The sequence below is a fragment of the Bombina bombina genome, chromosome 1 (genome assembly GCF_027579735.1).
Source record: "Bombina bombina isolate aBomBom1 chromosome 1, aBomBom1.pri, whole genome shotgun sequence".
In the NCBI taxonomy this organism is placed as follows: Eukaryota; Metazoa; Chordata; class Amphibia; order Anura; family Bombinatoridae; genus Bombina; species Bombina bombina.
The window spans coordinates 94,192,631-94,208,198 of NC_069499.1; the positions used below are offsets into that span (position 1 = coordinate 94,192,631).

General features: G+C 36.9%; 1 protein-coding gene across 1 annotated transcript in view; it reads left to right on the forward strand.

Moving 5' to 3' along the window:
* The window catches only part of ASB2 (ankyrin repeat and SOCS box containing 2), a 101,889-nt gene extending 86,629 nt beyond the window's left edge, over positions 1-15,260 (forward strand). The window contains exon 7 of the mRNA XM_053697522.1: positions 15,064-15,260. Coding sequence (XP_053553497.1) covers positions 15,064-15,242 — 179 coding nt within the window. The 3' untranslated portion in view covers positions 15,243-15,260. The remainder of the gene's footprint in view (positions 1-15,063) is intronic.
* Positions 15,261-15,568: the final 308 nt, after the last annotated feature.

Consider the following 15,568-nt stretch of genomic DNA (forward strand, 5'->3'; position numbering starts at 1 on the left):
AAGACCAGAGTATTTTTAGCATTTTTGCTATCACTCCACTATCATAACTATATATTTTTTTTAGTAGACAACCCAAAGTATTGATCTAGGCCCATTTTGGTATATTTCATGCCACCATTTCACCGCCAAATGCGATAAAAAATAAATAAATAAAACCAATAACTTTTTCACAAACTTTTGGTTTTTCACTGAAATTATTTACAAACAGCTTGTGCAATCATAACACAAATGGTTGTAAATGCTTCTCTGGGATCCCCTTTGTTCAGAAATAGCAGACATATATGGCTTTGGCGTTCCTTTTTGGTAATTAGAAGGCCGCTAACTGCAGCTGCACACCACACTTGTATTAGCAGTGAAGGGGTTAATTAGGTAGCTTGTAGGGTTAATTTTAGCTTTACTGTATAGATTACCCTCCCACCTGACACATCCCACCCCCTTGTCCCTCTCAAACAGCTCTCTTCCCTCCCCCACCCCTCAATGGTCACTTCCATCTTAAGTACTGGCAGAAAGTCTGCAAGTTTGAAAATAAAAGGCTTTTTTTTTTAAATATATTTTTTTAAATATATTTTCTTTCATGTAATTAGCAAGAGTCCATGAGCTAGTGACGTATGGGATATACATTCCTACCAGGAGGGGCAAAGTTTCCCAAACCTTAAAATGCCTATAAATACACCCCTTACCACACCCACACTTCAGTTTTACAAACTTTGCCTCCTATGGAGGTGGTGAAGTAAGTTTGTGCTAGATTCTACGTTGATATGCGCTCCGCAGCAGGTTGGAGCCCGGTTTTCCTCTCAGCGTGCAGTGAATGTCAGAGGGATGTGAGGAGAGTATTGCCTATTTTGAATGCAGTGATCTCCTTCTACGGGGTCTATTTCATAGGTTCTCTGTTATCGGTCGTAGAGATTCATCTCTTACCTCCCTTTTCAGATCGACGATATACTCTTATTTATATACCATTACCTCTGCTGATTTTCGTTTCAGTACTGGTTTGGCTTTCTACAAACATGTAGATGAGTGTCCTGGGGTAAGTAAGTCTTATTTTCTGTGACACTCTAAGCTATGGTTGGGCACTTTGTTTATAAAGTTCTAAATATATGTATTCAAACATTTATTTGCCTTGACTCAGGATGTTCAACATTCCTTATTTTCAGACAGTCAGTTTCATATTTGGGATAATGCACTTGAATCAATTATTTTTCTTACCTTAAAAATTTGACTTTTTTTCCCTGTGGGCTGTTAGGCTCGCGGGGGCTGAAAATGCTTCATTTTATTGCGTCATTCTTGGCGCGGACTTTTTTGGCGCAAAAAATCTATTCTGTTTCCGGCGTCATACGTGTCGCCGGAAGTTGCGTCATTTTTTACGTTCTTTTGCGCCAAAGATGTCGGCGTTCCGGATGTGGCGTCATTTTTGGCGCCAAAAAGCATTTAGGCGCCAAATAATGTGGGCGTCTTATTTGGCACTAAAAAATATGGGCGTCGCTTTTGTCTCCACATTATTTAAGTCTCATTTTTTCTTTGCTTCTGGTTGCTAGAAGCTTGTTCATTGGCATTTTTTCCCATTCCTGAAACTGTCATTTAAGGAATTTGATCAATTTTGCTTTATATGTTGTTTTTTCTCTTACATATTGCAAGATGTCTCACGTTGCATCTGAGTCAGAAGATACTTCAGGAAAATCGCTGTCTGGTGCTGGAACTACCAAAGCTAAGTGTATCTGCTGTAAACTTTTGGTAGCTATTCCTCCAGCTGTTTTTTGTATTAATTGTCATGACAAACTTGTTAATGCAGATAATATTTCCTTTAGTAATGTACCATTACCTGTTGCAGTTCCATCAACATCTAATGTTCAGAATGTTCCTGATAACATAAGAGATTTTGTTTCTGAATCCATCAAGAAGGCTATGTCTGTTATTCCTCCTTCTAGTAAACATAAAAAATCTTTTAAAACTTCTCTTTACACAGATTAATTTTTAAATGAACATCATCATTCTGATTCTGATGACTCTTCTGGTTCAGAGGATTCTGTCTCAGAGATTGATGCTGATAAATCTTCATATTTATTTAAAATGGAATTTATTCGTTCTTTACTTAAAGAAGTACTAATTGCTTTAGAAATTGAGGATTCTGGTCCTCTTGATACTAATTCTAAACGTTTAGATAAGGTCTTTAAATCTCCTGTGGTTATTCCAGAAGTTTTTCCTGTTCCTAGTGCTATTTCTGAAGTAATTTCCAGAGAATGGGATAAATTGGGTAATTCATTTACTCCTTCTAAACGTTTTAAGCAATTATATCCTGTGCCGTCTGACAGATTAGAATTTTGGGACAAAATCCCTAGAGTTGATGGGGCTATTTCTACCCTTGCCAAACGTACTACTATTCCTACGTCAGATGGTACTTCGTTTAAAGATCCTTTAGATAGGAAAATTGAATCCTTTCTAAGAAAAGCTTATCTGTGTTCAGGTAATCTTCTTAGACCTGCTATATCATTGGCTGATGTTGCTGCAGCTTCAACTTTTTGGTTGGAAACTTTAGCGCAACAAGTAACAGATCATGATTCTCATAATATTATTATTCTTCTTCAACATGCTAATAATTTTATCTGTGATGCCATTTTTGATATTATCAGAGTTGATGTCAGGTTTATGCCTCTAGCTATTTTAGCTAGAAGAGCTTTATGGCTTAAAACTTGGAATGCTGATATGGCTTCTAAATCAACTCTACTTTCCATTTCTTTCCAGGGTAACAAATTATTTGGTTCTCAGTTGGATTCTATTATCTCAACTGTTACTGGTGGGAAAGGAACTTTTTTACCACAGGATAAAAAAATCTAAGGGTAAAAACAGGGCTAATAATCGTTTTCGTTCCTTTTGTTTCAACAAAGAACAAAAGCCTGATCCTTCATCCTCAGGAGCAGTTTCAGTTTGGAAACCATCTCCAGTCTGGAATAAATCCAAGCCTTCTAGAAAAGCAAATCCAGCTTCTAAGTCCACATGAAGGTGCGGCCCTCATTCCAGCTCAGCTGGTAGGGGGCAGGTTACGTTTTTTCAAAGAAATTTGGATCAATTCTGTTCACAATCTTTGGATTCAGAACATTGTTTCAGAAGGGTACAGAATTGGTTTCAAGATGAGACCTCCTGCAAAGAGATTTTTTCTTTCCCGTGTCCCAGTAAATCCAGTGAAAGCTCAAGCATTTCTGAATTGTGTTTCAGATCTAGAGTTGGCTGGAGTAATTATGCCAGTTCCAGTTCTGGAACAGGGGATGGGGTTTTATTCAAATCTCTTCATTGTACCAAAGAAGGAGAATTCCTTCAGACCAGTTCTGGATCTAAAAATATTGAATCGTTATGTAAGGATACCAACGTTCAAAATGGTAACTGTAAGGACTATCTTGCCTTTTGTTCTGCAAGGGCATTATATGTCCACAATAGATTTACAGGATGCATATCTGCATATTCCGATTCATCCAGATCATTATCAGTTCCTGAGATTCTCTTTTCTGGACAAGCATTACCAGTTTGTGGCTCTGCCATTTGGCCTAGCTACAGCTCCAAGAATTTTTACAAAGGTTCTCGGTGCCCTTCTGTCTGTAATCAGAGAACAGGGTATTGTGGTATTTCCTTATTTGGACGATATCTTGATACTTGCTCAGTCTTTACATTTAGCAGAATTTCATACAAATCGACTTGTGTTGTTTCTTCAAGATCATGGTTGGAGGATCAATTCACTAAAAAGTTCATTGATTCCTCAGACAAGGGTAACCTTTCTGGGTTTCCAGATAGATTCAGTGTCCATGACTCTGTCTTTGACAGACAAGAGACGTCTAAAATTGATTTCAGCTTGTCGAAACCTTCAGTCACAATCATTCCCTTCGGTAGCCTTATGCATGGAAATTCTAGGTCTTATGACTGCTGCATCGGACGCGATCCCCTTTGCTCATTTTCACATGCGACCTCTTCAGCTCTGTATGCTGAATCAATGGTGCAGGGATTACACAAAGATATCTCAATTAATATCTTTAAAACCGATTGTACGACACTCTCTAACGTGGTGGACAGATCACCATCGTTTAATTCAGGGGGCTTCTTTTGTGCTTCCGACCTGGACTGTAATTTCAACAGATGCAAGTCTCACAGGTTGGGGAGCTGTGTGGGGATCTCTGACGGCACAAGGAGTTTGGGAATCTCAGGAGGTGAGATTACCGATCAATATTTTGGAACTCCGTGCAATTTTCAGAGCTCTTCAGTCTTGGCCTCTTCTGAAGAGAGAATCGTTCATTTGTTTTCAGACAGACAATGTCACAACTGTGGCATACATCAATCATCAAGGAGGGACTCACAGTCCTCTGGCTATGAAAGAAGTATCTCGAATTCTGGTTTGGGCAGAATCCAGCTCCTAGATTCAATGTTTTCTTACAGCGCTGAAAGTGTGGACCTATAGCTCCTGTCTATAGTGGGTCCCCAGGTGCCCACTTTTAGAAAATATGTGTCAAAACGTGGTTTAGAAAGGAGCGCCAAATCTTGGCGAGGTCTGGTGCGGTATAGGTGTGAAAATATGGTATTCTGTCTGAGAAATTGTATAGCGCTATAGCTCAGCTACAATTATGGTAGTTGTGCTGTATAGATGTGTAGGTTTTGATATCTAGATATAAGATCTAAGAGTGGCACAGTTGATACATAAAAGCATTTAATACATATTAAACATATAAAACAAGGGTGTCGTTTAAAATATATTTTAACAGAACGGCAAGAAATAATGTGTAAAAACACATAAACACATAAATATCTATAAAAACACGCGTGTTTTGCTTTTTAGCTGTATGTATAATGTCTCATAAAATTCGTCTCATATATAGTTGTGTTGGCATAAATCTGAAAATAATAAACAATAAAAAATAATAAAAAACAATGAAAAGTAAATAATGTCCAATAATCCCTTCTCAAAGTTAAGAGATATATAAAAAAAAAGGTTAAGTAGTGTCCAAAAATCCCTTCTCAAAGTTAAGAGATATAAATAGATTTTCACATGTGTATCCAAAAAATAAACTGTCCAAATTTAAGTGTTGTCCAAAAACGTGGTATAAATGAATAGTGCAAATCCAGCAGATTCAAAAGTTCTATTAAAAAGGCTTTGCAAAAAACATTTCAAAGAGACATTTAAAAAACATCAAAATGAAGGTAGAAAAAAAGGTCTATCAAAATATGGTGACAAAGAATAATCCGTGAAGTCAATCCAAAATAGTGATAAAAATAAGTCCAAAAAAGATGTAAAATATCCAAAAGATAAAAAACAAAAAATAAATGATTAGTGTGTGCACAAACTAGTGAGAGTGATCCCAAAAAGGGGGCTTATGTGGAGGGGTTATGTTTCCATGTAGAAAAATTATTTGCTGTATAAAAAGAAAAAAGAAAAAATAAAATATAAAAATAAGCAAAAATACAAAATATAAATAAAAATAATCCTAGGGAATCTTCAAACCCTGAAAATAAAAGATAATAACAATAGTGTAATACTGTATTATAATTCAACAATCAAGGAATAAATAGCTCACCATAGCTCTGTCAACGCGTTTCGGCCCTCAAGAGAGGCCTTTATCAAGACTATGGTGAGCTATTTATTCCTTGATTGTTGAATTATAATACAGTATTACACTATTGTTATTATCTTTTATTTTCAGGGTTTGAAGATTCCCTAGGATTATTTTTATTTATATTTTTGTATTTTTGCTTATTTTTATATTTTATTTTTTCTTTTTATACAGCAAATCATTTTTCTACATGGAAACATAACCCCTCCACATAAGCCCCCTTTTTGGGATCACTCTCACTAGTTTGTGCACATACTAATCATTTATTTTTTGTTTTTTATCTTTTGGATATTTTACATCTTTTTTGGACTTATTTTTATCACTATTTTGGATTGACTTCACGGATTATTCTTTGTCACCATATTTTGATAGACCTTTTTTTCTACCTTCATTTTGATGTTTTTTAAATGTCTCTTTGAAATGTTTTTTGCAAAGCCTTTTTAATAGAACTTTTGAATCTGCTGGATTTGCACTATTCATTTATACCACGTTTTTGGACAACACTTAAATTTGGACAGTTTATTTTTTGGATACACATGTGAAAATCTATTTATATCTCTTAACTTTGAGAAGGGATTTTTGGACACTACTTAACCTTTTTTTTATATATCTCTTAACTTTGAGAAGGGATTATTGGACATTATTTACTTTTCATTGTTTTTTTATTATTTTTTATTGTTTATTATTTTCAGATTTATGCCAACACAACTATATATGAGACGAATTTTATGAGACATTATACATACAGCTAAAAAGCAAAACACGCGTGTTTTTATAGATATTTATGTGTTTATGTGTTTTTACACATTATTTCTTGCCGTTCTGTTAAAATATATTTTAAACGACACCCTTGTTTTATATGTTTAATATGTATTAAATGCTTTTATGTATCAACTGTGCCACTCTTAGATCTTATATCTAGATATCAAAACCTACACATCTATACAGAATCCAGCTCCTGTCTAATCTCTGCGGTTCATATCCCAGGTATAGACAATTGGGAAGTGGATTATCTCAGTCGCCAAACGTTGCATCCGGGCGAATGGTCTCTTCACCCAGAGGTATTTCTTCAGATTGTTCAAATGTGGGAGCTTCCAGAAATAGATCTGATGGCGTCTCATCTAAACAAGAAACTTCCCAGGTATCTGTCCAGATCCCGGGATCCTCAGGCGGAAGCAGTGGATGCATTATCACTTCCTTGGAAGTATCATCCTGCCTATATCTTTCCGCCTCTAGTTCTTCTTCCAAGAGTAATCTCCAAGATTCTGAAGGAATGCTCGTTTGTTCTGCTGATAGCTCCGGCATGGCCTCACAGGTTTTGGTATGCGGATCTTGTCCGGATGGCTTCTTGCCATCCGTGGACTCTTCCGCTAAGACCAGACCTTCTGTCGCAAGGTCCTTTTTTCCATCAGGATCTCAAATCCTTAAATTTAAAGGTATGGAGATTGAACGCTTGATTCTTGGTCAAAGAGGTTTCTCTGACTCTGTGATTAATACTATGTTACAGGCTCGTAAATCTGTATCCAGAGAGATATATTATAGAGTCTGGAAGACTTATATTTCTTGGTGTCTTTCTCATCATTTTTCTTGGCATTCTTTTAGAATTCCGAGAATTTTACAGTTTCTTCAGGATGGTTTAGATAAAGGTTTATCCGCAAGTTCTTTGAAAGGACAAATCTCTGCTCTTTCTGTTCTTTTTCACAGAAAGATTGCTAATCTTCCTGATATTCATTGTTTTGTACAAGCTTTGGTTCGTATAAAACCTGTCATTAAGTCAATTTCTCCTCCTTGGAGTTTGAATTTGGTTCTGGGGGCTCTTCAAGCTCCTCCGTTTGAACCTATGCATTCATTGGACATTAAATTACTTTCTTGGAAAGTTTGGTTCCTTTTGGCGATCTCTTCTGCCAGAAGAGTCTCTGAATTATCTGCTCTTTCTTGTGAGTCTCCTTTTCTGATTTTTCATCAGGATAAGGCGGTGTTGCGAACTTCTTTTGAATTTTTACCTAAAGTTGTGAATTCCAACAACATTAGTAGAGAAATTGTGGTTCCTTCATTATGTCCTAATCCTAAGAATTCTAAGGAGAAATCGTTGCATTCTTTGGATGTTGTTAGAGCTTTGAAATATTATGTTGAAGCTACTAAGTCTTTCCGAAAGACTTCTAGTCTATTTGTTATCTTTTCCGGTTCTAGAAAAGGCCAGAAAGCTTCTGCCATTTCTTTGGCATCTTGGTTGAAATCTTTAATTCATCATGCCTATGTCAAGTCGGGTAAAACTCCGCCTCAAAGGATTACAGCTCATTCTACTAGGTCAGTTTCTACTTCCTGGGCGTTTAGGAATGAAGCTTCGGTTGATCAGATTTGCAAAGCAGCAACTTGGTCCTCTTTGCATACTTTTACTAAATTCTACCATTTTGATGTATTTTCTTCTTCTGAAGCAGTTTTTGGTAGAAAAGTACTTCAGGCAGCGGTTTCAGTTTGAATCTTCTGTTTATGTTTTTCATTAAACTTTATTTTGGGTGTGGATTATTTTCAGCAGGAATTGGCTGTCTTTATTTTATCCCTCCCTCTCTAGTGACTCTTGCGTGGAAAGATCCACATCTTGGGTAGTCATTATCCCATACGTCACTAGCTCATGGACTCTTGCTAATTACATGAAAGAAAACATAATTTATGTAAGAACTTACCTGATAAATTCATTTCTTTCATATTAGAAAGAGTCCATGAGGCCCGCCCTTTTTTGTGGTGGTTATGATTTTTTTGTATAAAGCACAATTATTCCAATTCCTTATTTTATATGCTTTCACACTTTTTTCTTATCACCCCACTTCTTGGCTATTCGTTAAACTGAATTGTGGGTGTGGTGAGGGGTGTATTTATAGGCATTTTAAGGTTTGGGAAACTTTGCCCCTCCTGGTAGGAATGTATATCCCATACGTCACTAGCTCATGGACTCTTGCTAATATGAAAGAAATGAATTTATCAGGTAAGTTCTTACATAAATTATGTTTTCTGCAGTGTATGATCCCCCCTTACCTCCCCCAATCTCCCTCCCCAAAGATCTCTCTAACCCTCCCCCCTCTACCTATTAGCTGCCTCTTAGGTACTGGCAACTGTCTGCCAGTACCCAGTTTGCTGCAGTTTTTCTTTCTTTTTTTTTTAAATAACACATTTTTTTGTAGTGTAGCTGCCCCCACTCATTACCCGCCCCCTCCCCGATCCCTTTCCCATAGGATTCCACATAGGATCACCTTCTCCCTCCTTCCCCCTCCTCCCTTCCCCCTCACTGCTGCAGCGGCTCAATTTTTTTTTCTTTAGCGTAGCGGTCCCACCCGCTCCCACCCCCTACCGCCCCCCTCCAGCGATGGGGTGTCCACCCGACTCCCTCCTAACCCCTTCCACACCACCAAGGATCGGCAACAACGCTGGCAGATTCAGAGAGAGCACAGGGTATTGCACGATGCCTCAATATCTAGGCATCGCTGCAATACCCTGAGAGCGGCTGGAAGCGATTGCGATCGCTTCCCGTGCTCATCTTGACCCAGGACGTGCTAGGTATGTTGGCTGTCGTTAAGGGCCATTTTTTATAGAACGTACCTAGCACGTCCTCGGATGTTAAGGGTTTAAACATGTAGATACTCCCTTTATTACCCATTCCCCACTTTTGCATAACCAACACTGTTATATTAATATATGTTTTACCTCTGTGATTACCTTGTATCTAAGCCTCTTCTGTCAGCCCCCTGATCACATGACTTTTTATTTATTATCTGTTGACTTACATTTTAGCCAATTAGTGCAGTGTCAGCCACAACCCACAGGCGTGAGCACAATGTTATCACATGAACTAGCAGTCTCCTGTTGTGAAAAGCCCCCCACATAACAAAGTAACTAATTAACCTATTAACCCCTAAACCGCCATTCCCCCACAATGCATTAAACCTAATTACACTATTAACCCCTAAAACGCCATCCTCCCACATCGCAGTAAAGCTAATTAAGCTATTAACTCCTAAACCGCCAACCCCCCCACATCGCAAATAACTACTAATTTAATTACTAAGCCCCCTAACCTAACACCCTCTAAATTAACCCCAATTACATTAAATAAAAAAATACTAAGTTACAATTAAAATAAAAACCTAACATTACTTTAAAAAAAACTAAGATTAAATTAATCTAAAATAAAAAAAAATAAAAAGTCTAACATTACAGAAAAAAATAAATCAAATTATCAAAAATAAAAAATGAAACCTAATCTAATACCCCAATGAAAATAAAAAAGCCCCCCAAAATAAAAACACCCCCTAATCTAAACTAAACCAATAGCCCTTAAAATGGCCTTTTTGTAGGACATTGCCCTAAGTTAAACCGTTCTTTTACGTTTAAAAAATACTAAGTTCCCACCTAACAGTAACCCAACCCCAACCACTAAACCCCACAAAATAAAAAACCTAATACTAAAAAATCCTAAACTACCCATTGCCCCTAAAGGGGCATTTGTATGGGCAATCAGCTCTTTTATGCCCTTAAAAGGGCCATCAGCTCTTTTACAGCCCAAAAAAACCCTAATGTAAAAAAAAAAAAGCCACCCCAATTAAATCTAAGCCCCAAATAGGTACTCACCATTCCTGAAGTCCTGCGGAGAAGGTCTTCCAGGCGATGATGATCTTCTTCCAGGGGACCTCTTCTATTTGGGACTTAGATTTAGGATTTTTTTATAATTTTTTGAGGTGGCTTTTTTTTTTAGATTAGGTTTTTTTTTTGGGCTGTAAAAAAGCTGATTGCCCTTTTAAGGGCAATGGGTAGTTTAGAATTTTTTTGTGTTAGATTCTTTGTTTTGGGGGGTTTGGTGGGTGGGGGGGGGTTACTTTATTTTTTAAATGTAAAAGAGCTGTTTAACTGAGGGCAATGCCCTACAAAAAGCCCTTTTTGAGGGCGATTGGTTGTTTAGTTTAGGGGGTGTTTTTATTTTGGGGGGCTTTTTTATTTTCATAGCGGTATTAGATTAGGTCTAATTTTTTTTATTTTTGATAATTTGGTTTATTTTTTTATGTAATGTTAGACTTACTTTTTGTAATTTTAGATTAATTTAATCATATTTTTTTTTAAAGTAATGTTAGGTTTTTTATCTTAATTGTAACTTAGTATTTTTTATTTAATGTAATTGGGGGTTAATTTAGGGGGTGTTAGGTTAGGGGGCTTAGTAATTGAATTATTATTTGCATTGTGTGTGTGTGTGGGGGGGGGGGTTTGGCGGTTTAGGAGTTAAAGGGACACTAAACCAAATATTCTTCTTTCATGATTCAGGTAGAGAATACAATTTTTAATGTACTTCTGTTATCTAATTTGCTGAAGAAATAGCAATGCACATGGGTGAGCCAATCACACAAGGCATCTATGTGAAGCCACCAATTAGAAGCTACTAAGCCAATCTAGATATGCTTTTCGGCAAAGGATATCAAGATGATGAAGCAAAATAGATAATAGAAGTAAATTAGAATGTTGTTAAACATTGAATGCTCTTTCTAAAAAAATTGGGTTTCATATCCCTTTAATAACTTAATTAGGTTTATTGCTATGTGGGGGTATGGCGGTTTAGGGGTTAATAGGTTAATTAGATACTTTCCGATGTGGGGGATGGCAGATTAGGGGTTAATACATTTATTAGCTAGATTGCGATGCGGGTGAATGGCCTATTAGGGGTTAATAGTTTAATTAGGTATATTGCGTTGTGGGGGGTTGGCAGGATTAGGGGTTAATAATTTTATTATAAGTTGCGATGTGGGGTGATGGCGGATATAGGGGTTTTAACATGTCGGGTTTATTTTTGGGAGGCGGGTTAGACTTTTACGAGAGATTAAATTTTTTATTTTTTATTATGTGCCGGCAGTTTCTAAACTGCCGTAAGTCACTGGCGACTCCAGAAATGTGTATTTACTCACATTTCTGGACATCGCTAGTTTATCCGACTTATGGCAGTTTATAAACTGCCAGTAGGGTTTATGTGATTCCCCGATGTGCAAGGAGAAATTATGGGCGACGCGGGTTTCAGCAGTTACGCTGAAGCTTGCACCGCAAATGTAATCTCGCCCCAGATAGAGGAAACCGTTTGAGCACAGTTCCTCTTTAAACTAATTATTTGTTCTAACCATCAGTTCAGGAGATGATTTTGAGGCTGTAAATCCTTCTTAAAATCCCAGTGTAAAACTTCCCAACAAAAAACATTACGTGTTTCCATTTATGCCCTTAAATGTGTATCTCACTGTTTAAATTTGACATCCTCTATTATTTTTTTTTACTAAATTGTAATTAAGCAAATTGTGATATTTTAATCATTTTGTATTTGACAGTTTTGGTCCATAATATATGCAGTTCTTTTGTTTATCGAAAAATTAAAGTTAGTTTAATAAATAGTAAGGTTGCTAATTGTCATACATTTACAGATATAAATATGAATCATAATCCTAATTTTATTTCTTGAATTTATATATTTGTTCTTTATAACCTATATTAATCTGAATTTAAATTAAAGTGACATGAAACCCAAACTTTTCACTCGCAATTCAGATAGAGCAAACAGCTTTCCAATTGACGCTTATTATCAAATTTCTTTCATTCGCTTGGTGTCCTTAAAGGGACATTCAGCACCCGACACAACAGGATTCCATATTTTTGAAACGCTAACGAAGATCCTAGTAATGCTTCCAAATACATCCGTTAATCTCCACGAAATATGGCCGCCAAACTCCTCCCATGTATATTCCATTTCAGTCTCGTTCATGTAAGGATTGATGACGCGCTCGATACGTCATTGCGCATGCACATTTGTAATTCTGTCAGATCGGAAACAGCAATCTGACTTGTCGCAGCAAATTAATTTCTTAGCTCTCAAAAACAATTGTGGAGAATAACGTTCCGCTTTTGTGGTTCCTATTGAATCACGCATGAGCTAAACACAGTGAATGAGTTTGAAGAATCTGACCGAGGATTACATTTTGACTGGCGAATGCCTTGAAATAGAAGGTTAGTACGTAACGGTGGGGGGAGTTTGGCGGCCATATTTCGTGGAGATTAACCAATGTATTTGGAAGGATTACTAGGACAAGGATAGAGGTAATAGAGAAGGGAGGTAGTGCAGGCGGATCTTCGTTGGCGTTTCAAAAATATGGAATCCTGTTGTGTAGGGTGTTTACTGTCCCTTTAAGCAAGAATGCACTACATGGAGCTAGCTGAATAATTCGGGTAAACCAATGAGAAAATGCTTGTATGTGTAGCCACCAATCACCTGCTCCCAAGCCTACCTAGGTATTGTTTTCAACAAAAGGATACCTAGTGAACAAAGCAAATTAAATAATTTAAAGGGACAATCAACACCAAAATTGTTATTGTTTAAAAAGATAGACAACGCCTTTACTACCCATTCCTCGGTTTTGCACAGCCAACATTGTTACATTAATATACTTTATAACGTTTTAACTTCTAAATTTCTGCCTGTTTCTAAGCCACTATAGACAGCTTCTTATCGCATGCTTTTTTATTTGCTTTTAACAACAGGAGACTGCTAGTTCATGTGGGCCATATAGATAACAATGTGTTCATGCCCGAGAAGTTATTTAGGATTTAGCACAACAGAGTACTAAATGCAAGTCAATAGATAATAAATACAAAGTCATATGATCAGGGGGCTGTCAGAAGAGGCTTAGATACAAGTATATTAATATAACTGGGTTGGTTATGCATAATTGGGGAATGGGTAATAAAAGGGTTATCTATCTTTTAAAACAATAAAAATTCTGGTGTAGACTGTCCCTTTAAATACATTAGAAAGTTATTTAAAATGACATGCTATCCGAATCATGAAAGCTTTATTTTGACTTTACTGTCACTTTAAGGTGAAAAGAGCTTGAATCTGCCATTTTAGATTTGTGCGGCAGTTTTGTTTGGTGTCTTAGTTCTGGTGTTTGTTGATTGATAGCTGGGATGAGTGGCTTGGGATGACTTTGTGGGAAAAAGGGAAATCAAATCTTGTGGCAGATATCATGCTCAGCTGCTTTTTGTCTTCCATTTTTCCAATATTGAAAGAATCTCAGAAAGATTGGAGTCAACTAAGATGACACTCAAGTCAACATTAAACTGTTATGATTCAGATAAAGCAGCAATTTTAAACAACTTTCCAATTTACTTCCATTAACAAAATGTGCAGTCTTCGTACATTTACACTTTTTGAGTCACCAGCTCCTACTGAGCATGTGCAAGAATTCACAGAATATACGTATATACATTTGTGATTGGCTGATGTCTGTCACATGATGCAGTAGGAGTGGAAATAGACAGAACTGAAATTTATTAGCACAAAATCTACTACTCATTTGAAGTTAATGAGTACATTTGTTGATTATGCAAATCTACGGTCTTTACTGGTTCTTTAACTCATGTTTAATAGATTAAAGGGAAATGAAACACAAAACAATGATTTCATGATTTAGATAAAACACAATTTTAAACAACTTTCTAATTTACATCAATTTATCTTCAGCCTCTTGGTATCTTTTGTTTAAAAGCAAGGACGTAAACTCAGGAGCGTGCACATGTCTGGAGCACTATATGGCAGCAGTTTTACAAGAATGTTATTCATATGCAAGAGCACTAGAGGGCAGCAGTATTTCCTGCCATTAAGTGCTCCAGACACCTACTTAGGTATCTCTTCAACATAGAATACCATGGGAACGAAGCAAATTTGATAATCAATGTAAATTGGAAACTTTTTGAAAATGTTATGCTCTGCCTGAATCATAAAATACATTTTTTGAGTTTCATATCCCTTTAAGTGTGAATCACTGGCAGCCTTCGCCTCTGGATCTGCAATACTTGTGGCTATTGAGTGGGACAGGGTTGATTCAATCCTGACAAAACTGACAAAAACACAATAAAAAGACAATTCTATAGCACTTACTTTAAATTTGAAGTGAGCAGTAGAATATTTTCTGGCAAATTTCAAAGTTAATCTAATTTTCCCTCCCCTATATCATGTGACAGCCATCAGCCAATCACAAAATGCATATACGTATATAGTGTGCACTTTTGCACATGCTCAGTAGCAGCTGGAGCCTCAGAAAGTGTGCAAATAAAAATAATGTGCACATTTTGATAATGGAAGTATATTAGAACGTTTTTTTTAACTTGCTTGCTTTATCAGAATCATGAAACTGTGACCCTTTAATGAATTGCAGCATGTATTTTTTTTCCCATTATCCCTTTAATTCAGGGATGGGGAACCTTGGCCCTCCAGATGTTTCAGAAATACATTTCCCATGATGCTCAACTGGACTTCAGAGTGCCTAAGAATCATGGGTAATGTAGTTCTGAAACATCAGGAGTGCCAAGGTTCCCCTGCCCTGCTTTAATTATATGATCTAAGATATGTTAGTTGGAAACTGTTGCTTGCTTTTTATTCTAATTTGTTTATTGATTATTTCAGGAGCTGATATTAATACACAAGCAAGTGACAGTGCCACAGCTCTGTATGAGGCCTGTAAAAATGGACACAGTGACATTGTTGAATTCCTGCTGGAGCAGGGCGCAGATGCCAATAAGTCTAACAAGGATGGACTATTACCTATACATGTCGCGGCAAAGACACGAGATAACGATGAGTAGGTTTTGCTCAGTCCTCCCCTAACTAAATGTCAAGTTGCTGATGGTTAGAAGTTTGCACAGCATTAAACGTCACAGAAACAAAATGCATGTTCTTAATGGGAGAGAAACACAATTAACTTGACTTGCAAATAATGAGTAATGTTTCTGGCATCTGAAGTATTAACAGCATCCTTCAGTCATGTGGGGGTCTTATGTCATTTCCCAAGAATTCAGATATGTAACTGCATCCATATCCCAGGCAGATCTAGGCATGCGATCCCCAGGCAATGTACTGGATGCTAGATAGAGCCATTTAAATGTCAATGTGATTGGCAGAGCAGACCAAT